Genomic DNA, 15,799 nt, shown 5'->3' on the forward strand with positions numbered 1-15,799 from the left:
ATCTGAGTGAGCCTGCTGGATGGCAAAATACCACGGGGCGTGAGGCCCTAGTCAACAGACTCTCTTAGTTGAGGTCTTCATGTGTCAGCCAGCCCCCGCCACCATCCAGCAGCTGGCCCCAAGCTTGGGAAGGCAGTTGTGTTCATCACTCTAGCACCAATGCTGCGCGGCAAGACCACTAGGTTTGAAGTGGTTTGTTATGATGCAGCAAAAACTAACTGAGATGATCTCTCCCCCCAACCCACACACAACTTTGTATCTACAAAAAGAGTTCTATTCTTTGAGAACTCAGGTTCAAATTCAACTAAGGTTTACTGAACACCTTCTAAGTTTCAGACTTTTTACTAGGTGCTTTCGCATGATGTTCCCATCCAAACTTCAAGGAGGGAGGGGGGAGGACCCGCACTTATCAGGCACCCAAGTACTAGGCGATGTAGCATTTCACTTAATCCTCAAACCTTTAGAGGTATGTATTATTATTTCCACCTAACAGATGAGAAATCTGCCTACGATTATGTAGCCAGTTACCAACAAGGATAGAATATGGACCCTGATCATCAGATTCTAAGTCTTGGGAGCTGCACCTCAGACCGCAAATTCTCTGAAATCAAAATGAAAACTTTTTTTTTTTAAAGATTTTATTTATTTATTTGACAGAGACAGAGACAGTGAGAGCAGGAACACAAGCAGGGGGAGTGGGAGAGGGAGAAGCAGGTTCCCCGCTGAGCAGGGAGCCCGATGCGGGGCTCGATCCCAGGACCCTGGGATCATGACCTGAGCTGAAGGCAGCCGCTTCACGACCCCGAGCCACCCAGGCGCCCCTAAAATGAAAACTCTTGACATGTCAGAACTGCCACTAAGTTGAGTGTAGAAAGAGTGCGGGAATGGAATTTTCCCAGAAAGCTTGTCTTTGAAATTTTCTTTTAGCACTCCTGAGCTGGATGATCAAGTGTGCTGGACAACAGCCTGTCAGTACTGAAAAGCATAAGAGAATCAGTCCAAGCTGATTAAAGGCAATGCTGTCCCCAGGGCTTCAGCTGGCTGGTGGGCTTTTTGTTTCAATGTGAGCTAGGGTAATTTTTCAGATGTATCCCAGGAAATGAAGACGTTCAGCTGAATGATAATGTCAGAAACCTGAAGCCATAGGGAGAATGGACTGAGCAGAAAAGTCAAACTTCCCAAACAGCCATCTCTTGCTCTGGTTCTTTCATCTGACACAGGAAATGCATGAATTCCTGTACTATGACTGACCCATTTTTCTTTGCAAGCAGCATACAGCAAACTCAATGGAAATCTGTCTAAGCTCACAGACCGGGGGTGAAGTCATGAGCAACTGTATCCCATACTCACTTTTCTTTGAAAAATGCTATATAAAAACAGAAGGACCGGGGTGCCTGGGTGGCTCAGTCGTTAAGCGTCTGCCTTCGGCTCAGGTCATGATCCCAGGGTCCTGGGATCGAGCCCCGCATCGGGCTCCCTGCTCCATAGGAAGCCTGCTTCTCCCTCTCCCACTCCCCCTGCTTGTGTTCCCTCTCTTGCTGTGTCTCTCTCTGTCAAATAAATAAATAAAATCTTTTAAAAATAAATAAATAAATAAAAACAGAAGGACCAACAACCCAATGTCCATCAGCTGAAAAATGGATAAATAAAATATGGTATAGCCATACAATAGAATATTATTCCACAATGAAAAGGAATGAAGTACTCACACATGCTACAACACAGATGAACCCTAAAAGTATTATGCTAAGTGAAAAGAGCCAGTCACGAAAGACCACATATCCTATGACTCTACAGGAAATGTTCAGAACAGGCAAATCTGTAGAGACAGAAAGTAGATTAGAAGTCTCCTAGGCCTGTGGGGTGAGTTAGCGGGAAGGCAAGTCACTGCTAATGGATATGGAGTTTCCTCTGGTGGCAACCAGAATTCTCTAAAATTAGTGTCAGCAAAACAGGGTACTATCCATACAATGGAATTATTCAGCCAAAAAAAGAATAAAGTACTGACAGATGCCACAATATGGATAAACCTTGAAAACATGAAGTGGGAGAAGCCAAACACAAAGGCCACATTTTGTATGATTCCAGAAGGGGCAAATTCCATATCGACAGAAAGCAGACGAATGGTTGCCTGGGGAGAGGGGCAGGGGGGTAACAAGAAGTGACTGCTAACAGGACTATGGGTTTTGGGGGGTGTGAAGAAAATGTCTGGAATTCAACAGTGGCTATGGCTGCACAACCTTATTAATACCTAAAACCCCACAGAATTTTATTACTTTAAAACGGTAAATTTTATGATAGGTGAATCGTAGCTCTCTTTTTTTGTGAATTATATCTCAATTAAAAATACATTTTAAAAAATTAGATTGTGGTGATTGTTGCACAACTTTGTAAACATACTAAAATCCATTGAATTGTATACTTTAAATGAGTCAATTACATGGTATGTGAGTTACAGATCAATAACTCAATTTTAAAAAAAGAAGGACCGCTTTCCTCTACAATCTACTTTGGTTTCTGGATTCATATGATCTATGACATAATGTCAGGGTAGTCGTAACTGGGAAAGAGCTTGACCAAAAACTGAAGCCCATCTTTTCCTTTGGAGTGACCACCTGCTGGATGTTCAACTTTATGCCCTTTCGTGTTTATGTTCATTTTTATGACTGTCACTAAGTAAACCATAATGGTCACTACTCTGCCCTTAATTTCCACAATAAGAACTCTTTTCTACCTTAAAGAATAGACAGAACCTGTATTTTCTTCTGTTTCATATATGAATATTTGCAAGAAAAAACTTGACAAATCCCTCAAATGTTTTCTTCTGTCTTGGAATAATATGCCTTATCAGAGGGTTGTTTGTTCTGATTTTTAATCTAACCTTTATTAGACTTTGTTTCTTATGTGGTTTTTGTTTTTGTTTTTGTTACTGGGCACCTAAGTGCTTTCCACATTGTAATTCATGTCATTACACAAGTTTCTATCCAAGTGTCTATGTCTGGTCATAAATATTCCTTTGAATGTTCTTTGAAACCACTATGAACTGCTGGGAATCATAAGTTATAAGATTCCCTGGAGGCCAACTAGAATAACTCTTCCAGTTAACCAATTTTGGCAACTGCCTCTATGTAAACTGACGTGACCTCTGGGTGGTAGTACTTACTTCTTTAAGTCTGCTGCCATGTATCTATTCAAAGAGATCTAAATCCAAATTTTAAAAAGGGTTACTAACGAGAGCAATAGAGGTAGCACACCTAAAAAGATAAAGAAGGTTGACAAGTGAAAATGATCCATACCTTGGTTATTGCAAACACTTCCTAATTGGTCTTCCCTTTTCCTGCCTTTTCAAACTCCACATCATCCCACTGAGTGCCCTAAAAAACCACCTTGTTCTACCACCTTTCTGATCAAAATGTCTTTATAGTACCCTATGACCAACAGAATCAAGTTCAAACTTAGTGTGGCATTCAAGGTCCTTCAATATCCGGTCAAAACCCACTTCAGCCAAATTGAATATTCAATATATGTGTTTACGTTTCTGACTTTGCACCTGCTAAAATAGCCTCCCCCAGACTTTCTGCACATCTAAGTTCTTGCTTTCCTTCTCACAAAACCTTTAATATTTGTCTGTACCACTTACCCAGCATTTGGCCTAGTATTATACTACCTTCATATACAGAGGTCCTATATTCCCAACTAAGTTACGTCATCATCAAATACCACTATCTGAAGCATCCCCGGTAACGTCCCAGACATAAAAGAAATTATAACGAACAGTTACAGTACAGCAGGTTCTCCGTAAATACTAGATAATGATAATGACAAATGTCATCTTCCCCTTTAAACCTATAAATTCCTGGTCAGCAGCCAATGCCTCATTTGGTTTTTGTACACTACACAGTAATGACACAAGTGACTACCTAATAAATACTTTTTGTTTGGCATTAGATACTTATTGTTAACAAATACTGACTCCAACTTGATTTTTTAAAATTAATTAATTAATTTTATTTATTTGACAGACAGAGACACAGAGAGAGAGGGAACACAAGCAGGGGGAGTGGGAGAGGGAGAAGCAGGCTTCCCGCGGAGCAGGGAGCCTGATGCGGGGCTCGATCCCAGGACCCTGGGATCATGACCTGAGCCGAAGGCAGACGCTTAATGAATGAGCCACCCAGGCGCCCCTCCAAATTGATATTTTTTACAGCAGAAACACTTAAGAGAATCATCTACTTTTTCTATATAGAGCCATTGTAAGTTGATCAAAATGCATCTCCATTCCTTTGCTAAATAACAGGCAGGTCAGAACAGCTTAGAGTGCCAGAGAAATATATTCCCCTAACCAGTCACAACTGATTTATCTGCCTCTTTAGGCCTAAGAGCCAAAGCGTATCTTTTAGGACTCATTTTCCCTTGTTCTTCATTACTTTCATGGTACTGCTTTCTCTTGGAAAATACATATCCCCCAAGCTATTCTTGGCTCTTCTTTTACCAATTTAACTATAATGGAGCACCTTATCTTCCCAAAAATATAGGCCTTGAGCCCTTCACCCAAGTCACACTGAGATCTGGTACTTTCATATCCTAATACGTGGTCTGGCAGGGTGTTTCCAAATGAATTTTCAGGCACCACGTGTCTGTGCTTTTTGGCTCATCCCAAAAGAATCAAGAATGTTAATGGTTTCCAAAGATAAAATTGAGCCCAACATCTGGACACAATTAGAAAAACTGCACAAACAATTAGGATTTAGTCTCCACTCTAGCAGGCTGACCTTGAATTATGTGTGCAATTGTGAGAAAAGTCTAAGGACCAAGAGCCTGCTCTTCTATTGTAAATCCCACCCAGCAGAAAGCTTCTGATAAATGCACAGTGAACCACAGCGATTATCTTTCGGGGAGAGAAAAAAATCCAGTCAGTAATAAATGCCACAGTATTAAGATAACAGTTTGAAACTTAACAAAGGAAGGCTCAGGTGGATCCAAAGCCTAGCCTTCTTTAAAATCTGTCATCTTGTATTCTGAGCTATTTAACAGATTTTCAAAACACCTATATCTTATTGCCAAGGAATGTGAAACACACACACACACACACACACACACACACACACACACACACAGAGCCACTCTCTCTCATCGTAGCACATTTTTAAAACATTACTGAAACTGACAGGTAACCTTCCTTTAGTTCGACCATTTTCTTTTTCTTTTCTTTTTTTAAAGATTTTATTTATTTATTTGTCTGAGAGGGAGAGGGCACGCACAAACGGGGGCGGGGGGCGGCAGGCAGAGGGAGAAGCAGGCTCCCCGCTGAGCAGGGAGCCCGATGCAGGACTCAATCCCTGGATTCCATGATCATGCCCCAAGCCGAAGGCAGATGCTTAACCAACAGAGCCCCCCAGCCATCCCAGCTCAACCGTTTTCATGCCAGTTGCAAAGGCAAAGCAGTGGCACTTACAAAACACCGTTAATACTAAGCATGAAAACAAAAAAAAAATACCCAGCAGGAGAAAAGGAATTAGGATGAGAAAAGCAGCCTTGGTTGAAGGAATGTTTAGGTCCAATTAAAAAGCCACTGTGGTTCATTAAAACACTCATGAACTTATGTTACTTACCACTTTTAAGCATTTACAGGCTCAGTATTTTACATATATTATCTCTTATCATCTTAACAGCACTACAAAGTAGGAACTTTTATGCCCCATTTTTTCAGACTAGGAAACTGAGGCTCAAAGAAAAGGAAGTAACTTGCCAAGGTGGAATGAAGTTTATTATAAGATGCTGAGCAAGTTTCAAAGCCAAGACTGACTCCAAAATTAATGTTCTTTCCACGATCCCTTTTTCTCTCTCCTACCCTTACACTAAGAGATACATTTCTAACAAAACGAAATGTTTTCAGCTTTAGCTTTGATATGTGTAACTATACCAATGCATGCGAAACTCTCAGTCACTGCTATGAGTGGCAAAGACACACACGGACACTTAATATTCTCCGACAAGAGTTTTTTTTTTTTTTTAAGATTTTATTTATTTATTTGAGAGAGAGAGAATGAGGAATAGAGAGCACGAGAGGGAAGAGGGTCAGAGGGAGAAGCAGACTCCCCGCTGAGCAGGGAGCCCGATGCGGGACTCGATCCCGGGACTCCAGGATCATGACCTGAGCCGAAGGCAGTCGCCTAACCAACTGAGCCACCCAGGCGCCCTCTCCGACAATAGTTTTAAACATCCTGAGCGGATAGAAACTGGACAGTAAGGCTAGGGTGGTAAAAGAAGTGCTAAAATACCTGCAGGACTTGATGTCCTATATACCATCCTTGCAAAATGCTATCACCGGAGTCAGGAAGAACAAGACAGGAAACACACAAGGGAGGCAACACTTTAACAACCCCCCAAACAACTGCAGGCGTCAAGAAAATGGGCTCTGAGTCAAGAATTTCCATCTTCTGCAGCTCCGAAATTAGTATCTTATGGATGGTGTTGAAACAAAATCATTTCAACAAGAGCCTGGGCTTTGGTTTGGACATGAGGAAACTTACGGCAACAATAGAGGCCTTCATGAGACTTAAGAATTCCTGGGAAACTACAAATATGCCACATTTTCACCACATAATACTATCCCAGGAATTTACCCAAACTGTGCTCCTGAGTTGTCCTAACGTAAGTATGCCACTCGCTTTAAAATTCTATTTCCAAGAGATTAATGTGGCCATTGCTCTAGAATAAAAATTGGAAATTTCTTAACGGTGTGCATGTTTTAAATAGAAATCACCCACTTACTCCCTTTCACAGAGTCTACTTTGAAAGGCTTAGGTCAGAACTTGGACCACTGGAAGATGGAAAGAATTTTTTTTTAAGATTTTACTTATTTATTTTGACAGAGAGAGCGCACAAGTGTGCACCTGCACAAGCAGGGGGAGGGGCAGAGAGGCAGAGGGAGAAGGAAGCTCCCCATTGAGCAGGGAGCCCGATGTGGTACTTGATCCTAGGACCCTGGGATCATGACCTGAGCCAAAGACATACGCTTACCGACTGAGCCACCTGGGCGCCCCTAGAAGATGGAAGGATTGATGCCACGGACTCAAGCGTTCTAAATAAGAATGCCCACCACCACCTCTACTATTCAACACTGTACTGGAGATCTTGGTAAGAAAGAAAAGTATATAAGGATCAAAAGAAAGAAGTAAGATTGACTTCTGTGTAGTCAATGTAGAAACAGATTAGGTGAAAATTAGAGGCAACAAAACTATAAGCTGCCATTATTAATATTTACTTTGATACATAAGTAACATTCCCCAAGTGAGCTCTGCACCAGAATTTTAAGTCTTATTTTAAAACTTTATTTAATTCCTTGGTTAGCCATTTTAGCCGATGATGGTTGCAAAACTACATCCACAGTACCATGCTGCAGAAAGAAAGCGTCAGTTCTGGTGAGGGTCTACCAAGAAATCCGGGAAGAGAGAGGAAAAGTTTAAACTATTTTGAGACATTCTGGCAGACTTCAGTCTTATTTGGACTTTGCCAAGTATGAGGTATCCAGTTTCCTACCTAAATAAAATAAAGACACTGTCCTAGTGTTGCTGCGCTTGCCTAAAATAGATTTTAAAATAAATAAACGATAGTCTTGATGGAGAATAAAGCCTAGCACAGAAAGGGGATTTGTGAATGCAGATGGTCGGGGGGCGGGTAGACACAATTTTAACCATGCTCTGTTACACAGCTCCCTCTGCTGGTCCAGAGAAAGCACAACAATCCTAACACTGACCTAGAACTTCTCCTGCCACTTCAGATCTTTGGGACAAAGTGCTTCTAAAGCCCTTACCAAAAAAAGACACTTACATACACAAATAGAAGAAATCTTCCAAAATCCCCAAACTGATATTTTATCCAGACATAAGTTTTCAAAATAGTACAGGCCACGGTTTTCCATGGTTCTTACAGATGTTCCTGAAGTCTCTTGTAAGACAGCCAGATCTCACCCCACTCGGATCCCCTCCCTCCAGCTGCAACAGGATTCTTTTTTTTTTTAAAGATTTTATTTATTTATTTGAGAGAAAGAATGAGAGAGAGAGAGCACATGAGAGGGGGGAGGGTTAGAGGGAGAAGCAGACTCCCTGCCGAGCAGGGAGCCCGATATGGGACTCGATCCCAGGACTCTGGGATCATGACCTGAGCCAAAGGCAGTCGCTTAACCAACTCAGCCACCCAGGCGCCCTGCAACTGGATTCTTTACTGCAGATTCAGATATACACAACCAAAACATACTCCCTCAGACAACACACCATTAAGCCTATCATCAGAGTTAGGCCCCCTTGGAGAACCATCTGTCCTTTGCTTCTGGAACTCCTGGGGAGACTTGTAGAGCAGCTATTCAGACAACCAGCAAGGAGAGGTACATTCCTGTGGGCTGAGGCTCACCAAAGTATGATCTGTAACACGAGCCTCAATCACAATAAAGAGGCTCTGCCAAAGTGGAGTATAACATAATAAGCTTTGAAATCAAACATATCTGGCTTCAAGCCTCAGCTCTTCTATTACTCATTATGTGATCACGAGCAAGTTACTTAATCTCTTTGCAATTTCATTTCTGTTGCTATAAAATGGGAGGTGGCTATATTTACCACACAGCATGGTAGTAATGGTTAATATGTGAAATGCTTGCAAAGGATTAAGCACAATGCCTGATATATATTAAGGGCCTAATCATTAATTATTACTATTAATAGTTATAATGCCTATCCTCCTGAGAATAAACAAATAATTTATATATAATATATAACTGGTTCTAGAAAAAAGAAAAAGGTATCTCTGGAATCTCCTCAGAAGCCAACAGCCATCTGAATCATGAATTTTGATGAGTTCTATATTAGATCTAATGCCCATTAATGTAAGGGTGGGCTTCCAAAACACAATGAAAGTTCAGTAGAATGACAGGAGCATAGACTCTGGACTTCAGATTACCAGCACTGGCACTTACTAGCCATGTGACCATGAGCAAATAACAATCTCTCTACTGAGTCTTCCGTGGTAGAGAAAGAATAGACATATCACTACGGACAGCTCAAGATGATTGAATGAGAGGAAGCACTAGAGGCCCCTCTCCTGCTCTAAACACACAAAAGTTCAAAGCTTAACAAAACAGAAACATTGTAGTGCTCAAAACTAGAACAGGAAACTCTGCAAATGGCAAAAGCAACAAAGGAACCCACAGCACTGAAGTGAATGGCCCACTGGGAAAACCAAACCATAGAGACTAGTTTTAAGCCCGATGTGGGAACAGGAACCAGGATAAAGAGAGGAGCCAAGACACGTCTATAGGAAGCTAGAACTCAATTCCCAGCACAAAGCTAGAACTCAATTCCCAGCACAAAGATAGAAGCCAGGTCAAACTCTACCCACAAGCTCAAGGACATGACTTAGGAATGGCTTCTGCCCCTGTAAGAGGTGGAAAGAGTCAACTTCTAGAAATGTAATTCCCTTGGCTGTTCCACAGGCACACTACAGAAATGAGAAATAATCTAAGAGTGCACTGGAATGAAATACCCCTTAGAGCCCCACAGGGATACCTATGCAACTCAAGGAACATAAGAGAACTCCGAAGAAGATACTTCCCACTGAAGATAAGCCTACAAACAAAAATCACGAAGTGTAAGAAGAAATCTAATAGCATGAGATAGCAGACACAATAAACAGCAGAAATTAGACCCAAGAAACTCAAGATAATAGATTGATCTAAAAAATACCTTACTGGCACCTGGGCAGCTCAGGTGGTTAAGTGTCTGACTCTTGGGTCATGATCTCGAGGTTGTGGAATCGAGCCCCACATCAGGATCTGCTGATCACCTGAGCTGAGCGTGGAGCCTGCTTGGGATTCTCTCTCTGCCCCACCACCCTGCTCAGGTGCACGTACATGCGCTCTCTCTCGCTCTCTCAAAAAAATTAATTTTGAAAAATACCTTAAAATAAAGACATTTATAATATTCAAAGAGATAAAGGAATAACATTTGTAAGACAATATTAGAACATTATAGAAGAAGAAAAACTAGATTTAAAAATAACTAATTAAAACTTCCAGGAAGCAGGGCACCTGGGTGGCTCAGTCAGCTAAGCGTCTGCCTTCAGCTTAACTGACTGCTCAGTGGGGAGTCCGCTTCTCCCTCTGCCTCTCCTCTGCTCATGCTTGCATGTGCACTCGCTCACTCTCTCTCACAAATAAATAAAATCTTAAAAAACAAACAAACTAGGAAGCAAAAAATGTATCCACAGAAATAAATTCAGTGTCTGGGGCGCCTGAGTGGCTCGGTTGTTAAGCATCTGCCTTCAGCTTAGGTCATGATCCCAGGGTCCTGGGATGGAGCCCCACGTCGGGTTCCTTGCTCAGCTGGGACCCTGCTTCTCCCTCTTCTCTCGGCTTGTACTCTCTATCTTTCCTTCTCTCTCTCTTAAATAAATAAATAAATAAAATCTTAAGAAAAAAGAAATAAACTCAGTGTCTGGGTCAAATCATTGATTTGATATGGCTAAAAAATGAATGATAGAAGATAAATACAGAGAAAACACCTAGAAAGTGGCACAGAGATTTAAAACATGGGAAATAAAAAGGAGAGATGGATATAAGGAAGAAATCAAGGGCTCTGATAGCTGCTATTACCCTCGTGGAATGTAAAGTGGTACAAACTTCGGAGGATAAGCACAATATGACAAATACACATGAAACTATTCAAATACTTCTGAAAACTTTTCCTAAGAAATACTAAAAAGAAGCAACATTTATATGTAAGCTGTTCCCTGCAAATTTATTTATAATAGTGAAAAATTAGGAACAACCAAAATGTCTAGCAACAGATAAACGATTAAAATACACTGTTAAGTGTGACAAATATAAAAACGGACTTTGCAGCAACATGGAAAATGCATACACCTATTAAGTGGAAAATAATCAGAAAACAGAATATCTAGGCAAATTATTACTGTACAGGAGCCATACAGGCACATGGTCAAAAACAGGCATTCTTTATTGGAGTGAGAGGGTAAACTACTTCCTTTTTTTTAACAGTGCATTCATATGGCTACAATACTGTTGGTATAATAATTTTTAATAAAGAGCAAATGAAATATATAACTTTTCAAAGACAAGAAATAAACTTTTAAAAAGATCTGTAAAATATACTCAGTCATCAGAAAGCATTATCAAAAATTTCAGAAAAGTTTCTGACCCAGATGTCCTACACAAATTAAGTATGTGAGTCAATATTCTTATTACAGTTTCTTTAAAATTAGAAACTAAAATTAGGTTCTCTGAAACTAATGCAAACAACTATAGGGATAGGTCTTTTTTGTTGAGTTTATTGAGGGTAACAGTTATAATTTTAATTTTCGAGGATTAAACATTTCACAGAAGGTCAAAGAAGACACTAGATGAAAGCCTATTTATTTTCACAAGTTTCAACTTCTAGAAACTTCAGTTCTCTATTAGTCATGAGTTATACAATCTTTATAGACGTGTGAACTACTTGAGCTGTAGGGGAAAAGGAAAGTACATCAGTTTAATAATTCTTTAATTTTACTGATTAAGGCATGGAGGCTCGTACAAGGAAAGTGACCTCTCCAAGACAACACGGAGAACTAGCAGCTGAGCCAGACTTGGCCAAACAGTCTCTTTTAAATGTTTAAAACTAATTCTGAAGAAATAGGGCGCCTGGGTGGCTCAGTCGCTAAGTGTCTGCCTTAGGCTCAGGTCATGATCCCAGAGTCCTAGGATCAAGCCCCGCGTCGGGCTCCCTGCTTGGCGGGAAGCTTGCTTCTCCCTCTCCCACTCCCCCTGCTTGTGTTCCCTCTCTTGCTGTTTCTCCCTGTCAAATAAATAAATAGAATCTTTAAAAAAACAAAAAACAAACAAACAAAAAAACTAATTCTGAAGAAATGGTATGATGTCTGAGATTTGCTTTAAATTAATTGAGTTTATTTTCTTTGGGGGAGGCTAAAATATGATGGGCAGTGATTTAATTAGGTTTGAAACTGGGTGACAGGTCCACTGGGGTCACTCATGATATTATTCTGTGCAGTTACATCCATTTTAAATGACATGATGAAAAATTTAAATAACATCTAAAACAGTAAGTGGTAAAGATCTCAAAATAAGTGGGAAATCTGTCAAACCTGTGGCCCAAAAACTGAATTACCAGACCTCTAGTAGATGATTGGTGAACTGAGTTTATTTAATGTCACTCAGCTGTGATTGCTGAGGTTTTAAAACAGTTTTTCATCATGACTATAATAAAAGATGCATGTTTCTCATTAGACACGTTAAACTATCCAAGCTCAGAAACTGAACAACCCACTGAATTAATTAGCACTTTAAATACATTTGGAAAATTACATTTGCAACAAAATTAATTCTTTAAATAAAAAAAGGGCAGATTTTCCATAACATGAGCATGCACAACAGATGTTAATGGGCTGGCCTCTTTACACTATGCAGTACTTACAATCGTATGATTAAAGCCCTTAAAACTAGTAGAAGATAAAGCACTCAGAGTCAATGAAAAGACAGAGGTCAGCACCTCTCCTTACTGCAAAACAAACCTTCCTAACAAATCACACTGGCTACTTAAAAATAAAAAAACATTTAGTACATAGCATTCACTTGATAATTTACATAACACCCTAGGGTGCTCCAATCTGGAGTGTAGGGGATGAAACATACCTAAGAACAATGAATGAGATAAGAATTTGAAGGGACTAACAGGGTGACAATGTTTTTATAAACTCTTATAAATATCCATTTTAGGGCCCCCCTCATGCTTGCATGCTCTCTGTGAAGTTAATAAATAAAATCTTTAAAAAATAAAACAAAAAATATATAATCCTACTACCAATAACTACTTTTAATAACTGATTTATTTACCTCCAGCCTTTTTGGGGTTTTTTTTTTCAGTCTTTTTTCTATGTACACATTAACATATGTTAATTTATCTTCTTTAATAAAACCAGAGTCACACTATAATTTTGCTTCCTTCTTTTTTCACTTAACAACGTATCATAAATATTTCCCTAACTCACTAAGTATTCCCCCAAAACAGGACTTTTAATATTTTTATATGGTATAATAGTCCCTCTTATGGATGTATCATAATTTATTAGATCAACCATCTGCTACTAAACATTTAAATTAATCCAGATTTATTTTTTTTTACAATTATAAGTAACATGTTTGGAAAAATTCTTGAATATAATTTGTCTCGATCTTCGATTATTTTCTTGGACCTGATTCCTACAAGTGGAATGTACCGGGTCAAAGGTCTGGACCTTTTAAACTCTTGATGCATACTGCATTCCAGAAAAGTTATACCAATTTACACATCCATCAACAGTACTACTACTCTTCCACCACCTGTATCCTTCTGACCAGAATCCAAACACAGATGATGAGCCTTGGCCCCCAAAGAGAAAAAAAAAAAAAAACCTTTTCTCCTCATAAACAAAGGGTTGATTATAAATACACAGACCTGAAAGGTGAAAAGCAGAGGGGGCTGCCTGAGGCCCACAGCCAGACCTGCTCGCTCCAGTCACAAGAAACCGGTTGCAGGCCCCCTGCACTGATCTACCCTTCCCTTGCCGCTGGGACTCCGCGTATGCTGCTCCCTCTGCTGAAACCTCTACCCGCCCTACTCACTGCCAACCTTCCTCCCTTTTTCTCCAGGAATTCTTCAGTAATCCCCAATCCAGACTGAATACTCTTCCACTCTGCTTTGACAAGCCCCTAGATTAACCCTATTTTAGAACTTGTTTCATACACTGAAGTGTAATTAATGGTCTGTCCGCCACACAAGACAGTGGGTTCCTCTGCGGCAAGCACTGTTTCTTCTGCACCTGGCAAAGTCCCTGGGATACAGCCCTGAAGAAAAATTCATGGAATGAATTCATCACAAAGCAGAGGGTCTAGAGCAGGGGTTAGAGAACTTTTTCTGTCTGTAAAGAACCAGAGAACAAACATTTCAGGCTTTGGGGGCCATACGGTCTCTGTCACAACCGCTCACTCTGCCGCTGTGGCACAAAAGCAGTCACAGACAATATGCAAATGAATGGACATGGCTATGTTCCGATAAAACTTTATTGCCAAAACCAGGTGGCAGGCGGATTTGGCCTGTGAACCATAGTTTGCTGCTCCCTGGTTTTAAAGGAAGGACCTTTAGGGGCGCCTGGGTGGCTCACTCGTTAAGCGTCTGCCTTCAGCTCAGGTCATGGTCCCAGGGTCCTGGGATCGAGCCCCGCGTCGGGCTCCCTACTCAGCGAGAAGCCTGCTTCTCCATCTCCTACTCCCCCTGCTTGTGTTCCCTCTCTCACTATGTCTCTCTCTGTCAAATAAATAAATAAAATCTTGAAAAAAAAATAAAGGAAGGACCTTTAAACTTTAAAAAGGGGGTGGTTAAGATAATGAAAAGAACATGAAGACTTAAGCCTATGCAAAGCTCAGGCTAAAACATGCATCCAGAACTCAATTATTACCGTTTGTATCCCAAATTCCTTTCCTCTGTGAGTTGGTCTGTGATGCAGAGTAAGGGAAGGGAAACAACAGAAGATCAGAGGAGAGGACAGCAGCCTGAGATGGGAGCCGAGCCCCAGTGTCAGGCCGCGGCCACAGGCCAAAAAGGATGAGCAGGATTCAACCAGAAGGGACTTGATAGGGCTTTCAAAGCTGTACAGTCATCCTAACTATTGACTATCAGAAAACAGAAAATAGACTTAAGGTATCTACAGTAAATAGCTTAGAATCTCATCACACTCTGAATTATGCATCAAAACAATACACGTGCTTGCGTCCATGGATCAAATATAAGGAGGAGAAAATGACAACATTCGATGAGAGGTGGCTGTTCTGGTTCAAAAGAAGGTCCTTCCTCACTGCTGACGCTTTCTTGCCTCTGCCACCTCAGGCCAGCTCTCCCCTCCCGCATCCCCAGTCCCCTGCGCAACCAGAAAATGACTCCAGCCTGAGCCCGTGTAGACCATAAGAGCCTGTTTTCTCTGGAATGTGTAGGGGTTGTCAGAGGAGAGAGTATATTTAAGCAGAGCCTTACTTTTCATGGTCCCTTCCTCTTCCTCGTCCTCTGCGTTGATCACCATGGTGCCCAGCTGTGACGGCAACGTGTCCCCGTGCTCGATCATAGTGCTGGCTCCATCACTCACGGTGCTGGCTACCCGGACGGTGCCCATCTCATCACCTGCTGCTCGAACCATCGTGCCGGAGTCCATCTCATCCTCCTCCTGTGAGAGGACAAAACCTCAAATCGGGCCTGACTGGATCAAAAGGTTTGAGTCTTTAGAATTACTATTATTCACCTCGGTGAGAGCATTTCTGGATTTGACGCTGACTGGGATTCTAGGCCCACACCCCTCAGAACTGAGAGCACTCTTACTTACCCAAAGAAGATCATAAAGTCAGCTGGGCCAGAGCAGCATATCTAACCCGGGAGGACCCTCTCCCTTTCCCCTTCCTCTCTCCTTCGTAAGAGTTTTACAACAGAGGGGCACCTGACCGGCTCAGTCAGAGGAGTCCGTGACTCTTAATCTCGGAGTCGTGAGTTTGAGCCCCACGCTGGGGGCAGAGATTACTTAAATATATATTTTTTAAGATTTTATTTATTTATCTGACAGAGAGACACAGCGAGAGAGGGAACACAAGCAGGGGGAGTGGGAGAGGGTGAAGCAGGCTTCCCGCTGAGCAGGGAGCCCGATGCAGGGCTTGATCCCAGGACCCCAAGATCATGACCTGAGCCAAAGGCAGACGCTTAACGAATGAGCC

The 15,799-nt window shown here is 41.3% G+C and overlaps 2 protein-coding genes across 5 annotated transcripts in view; one reads left to right on the plus strand and one right to left on the minus strand.

Annotated features, from left to right (window-relative positions):
- Positions 1–15,799, plus strand: part of LOC112827069 (antileukoproteinase-like) — a 381,146-nt gene that overhangs the window by 151,325 nt on the left and 214,022 nt on the right. The gene's annotated exons all lie outside the window — the stretch shown is intronic.
- The window catches only part of STK4 (serine/threonine kinase 4), a 92,402-nt gene that overhangs the window by 47,442 nt on the left and 29,161 nt on the right, over positions 1–15,799 (minus strand). For all 4 annotated transcript variants that reach the window (XM_073880363.1, XM_025875572.2, XM_025875571.2 and 1 more), the window contains exon 9: positions 15,075–15,261. In XM_073880363.1, the coding sequence (XP_073736464.1) occupies positions 15,075–15,261 (187 nt within the window). The remainder of the gene's footprint in view (positions 1–15,074; positions 15,262–15,799) is intronic.

Source organism: Callorhinus ursinus, unplaced genomic scaffold (genome assembly GCF_003265705.2).
Source record: "Callorhinus ursinus isolate GAN/ISIS: 27379988/994484 unplaced genomic scaffold, GSC_fseal_2.0 scaffold38, whole genome shotgun sequence".
NCBI classification, from domain to species: Eukaryota; Metazoa; Chordata; class Mammalia; order Carnivora; family Otariidae; genus Callorhinus; species Callorhinus ursinus.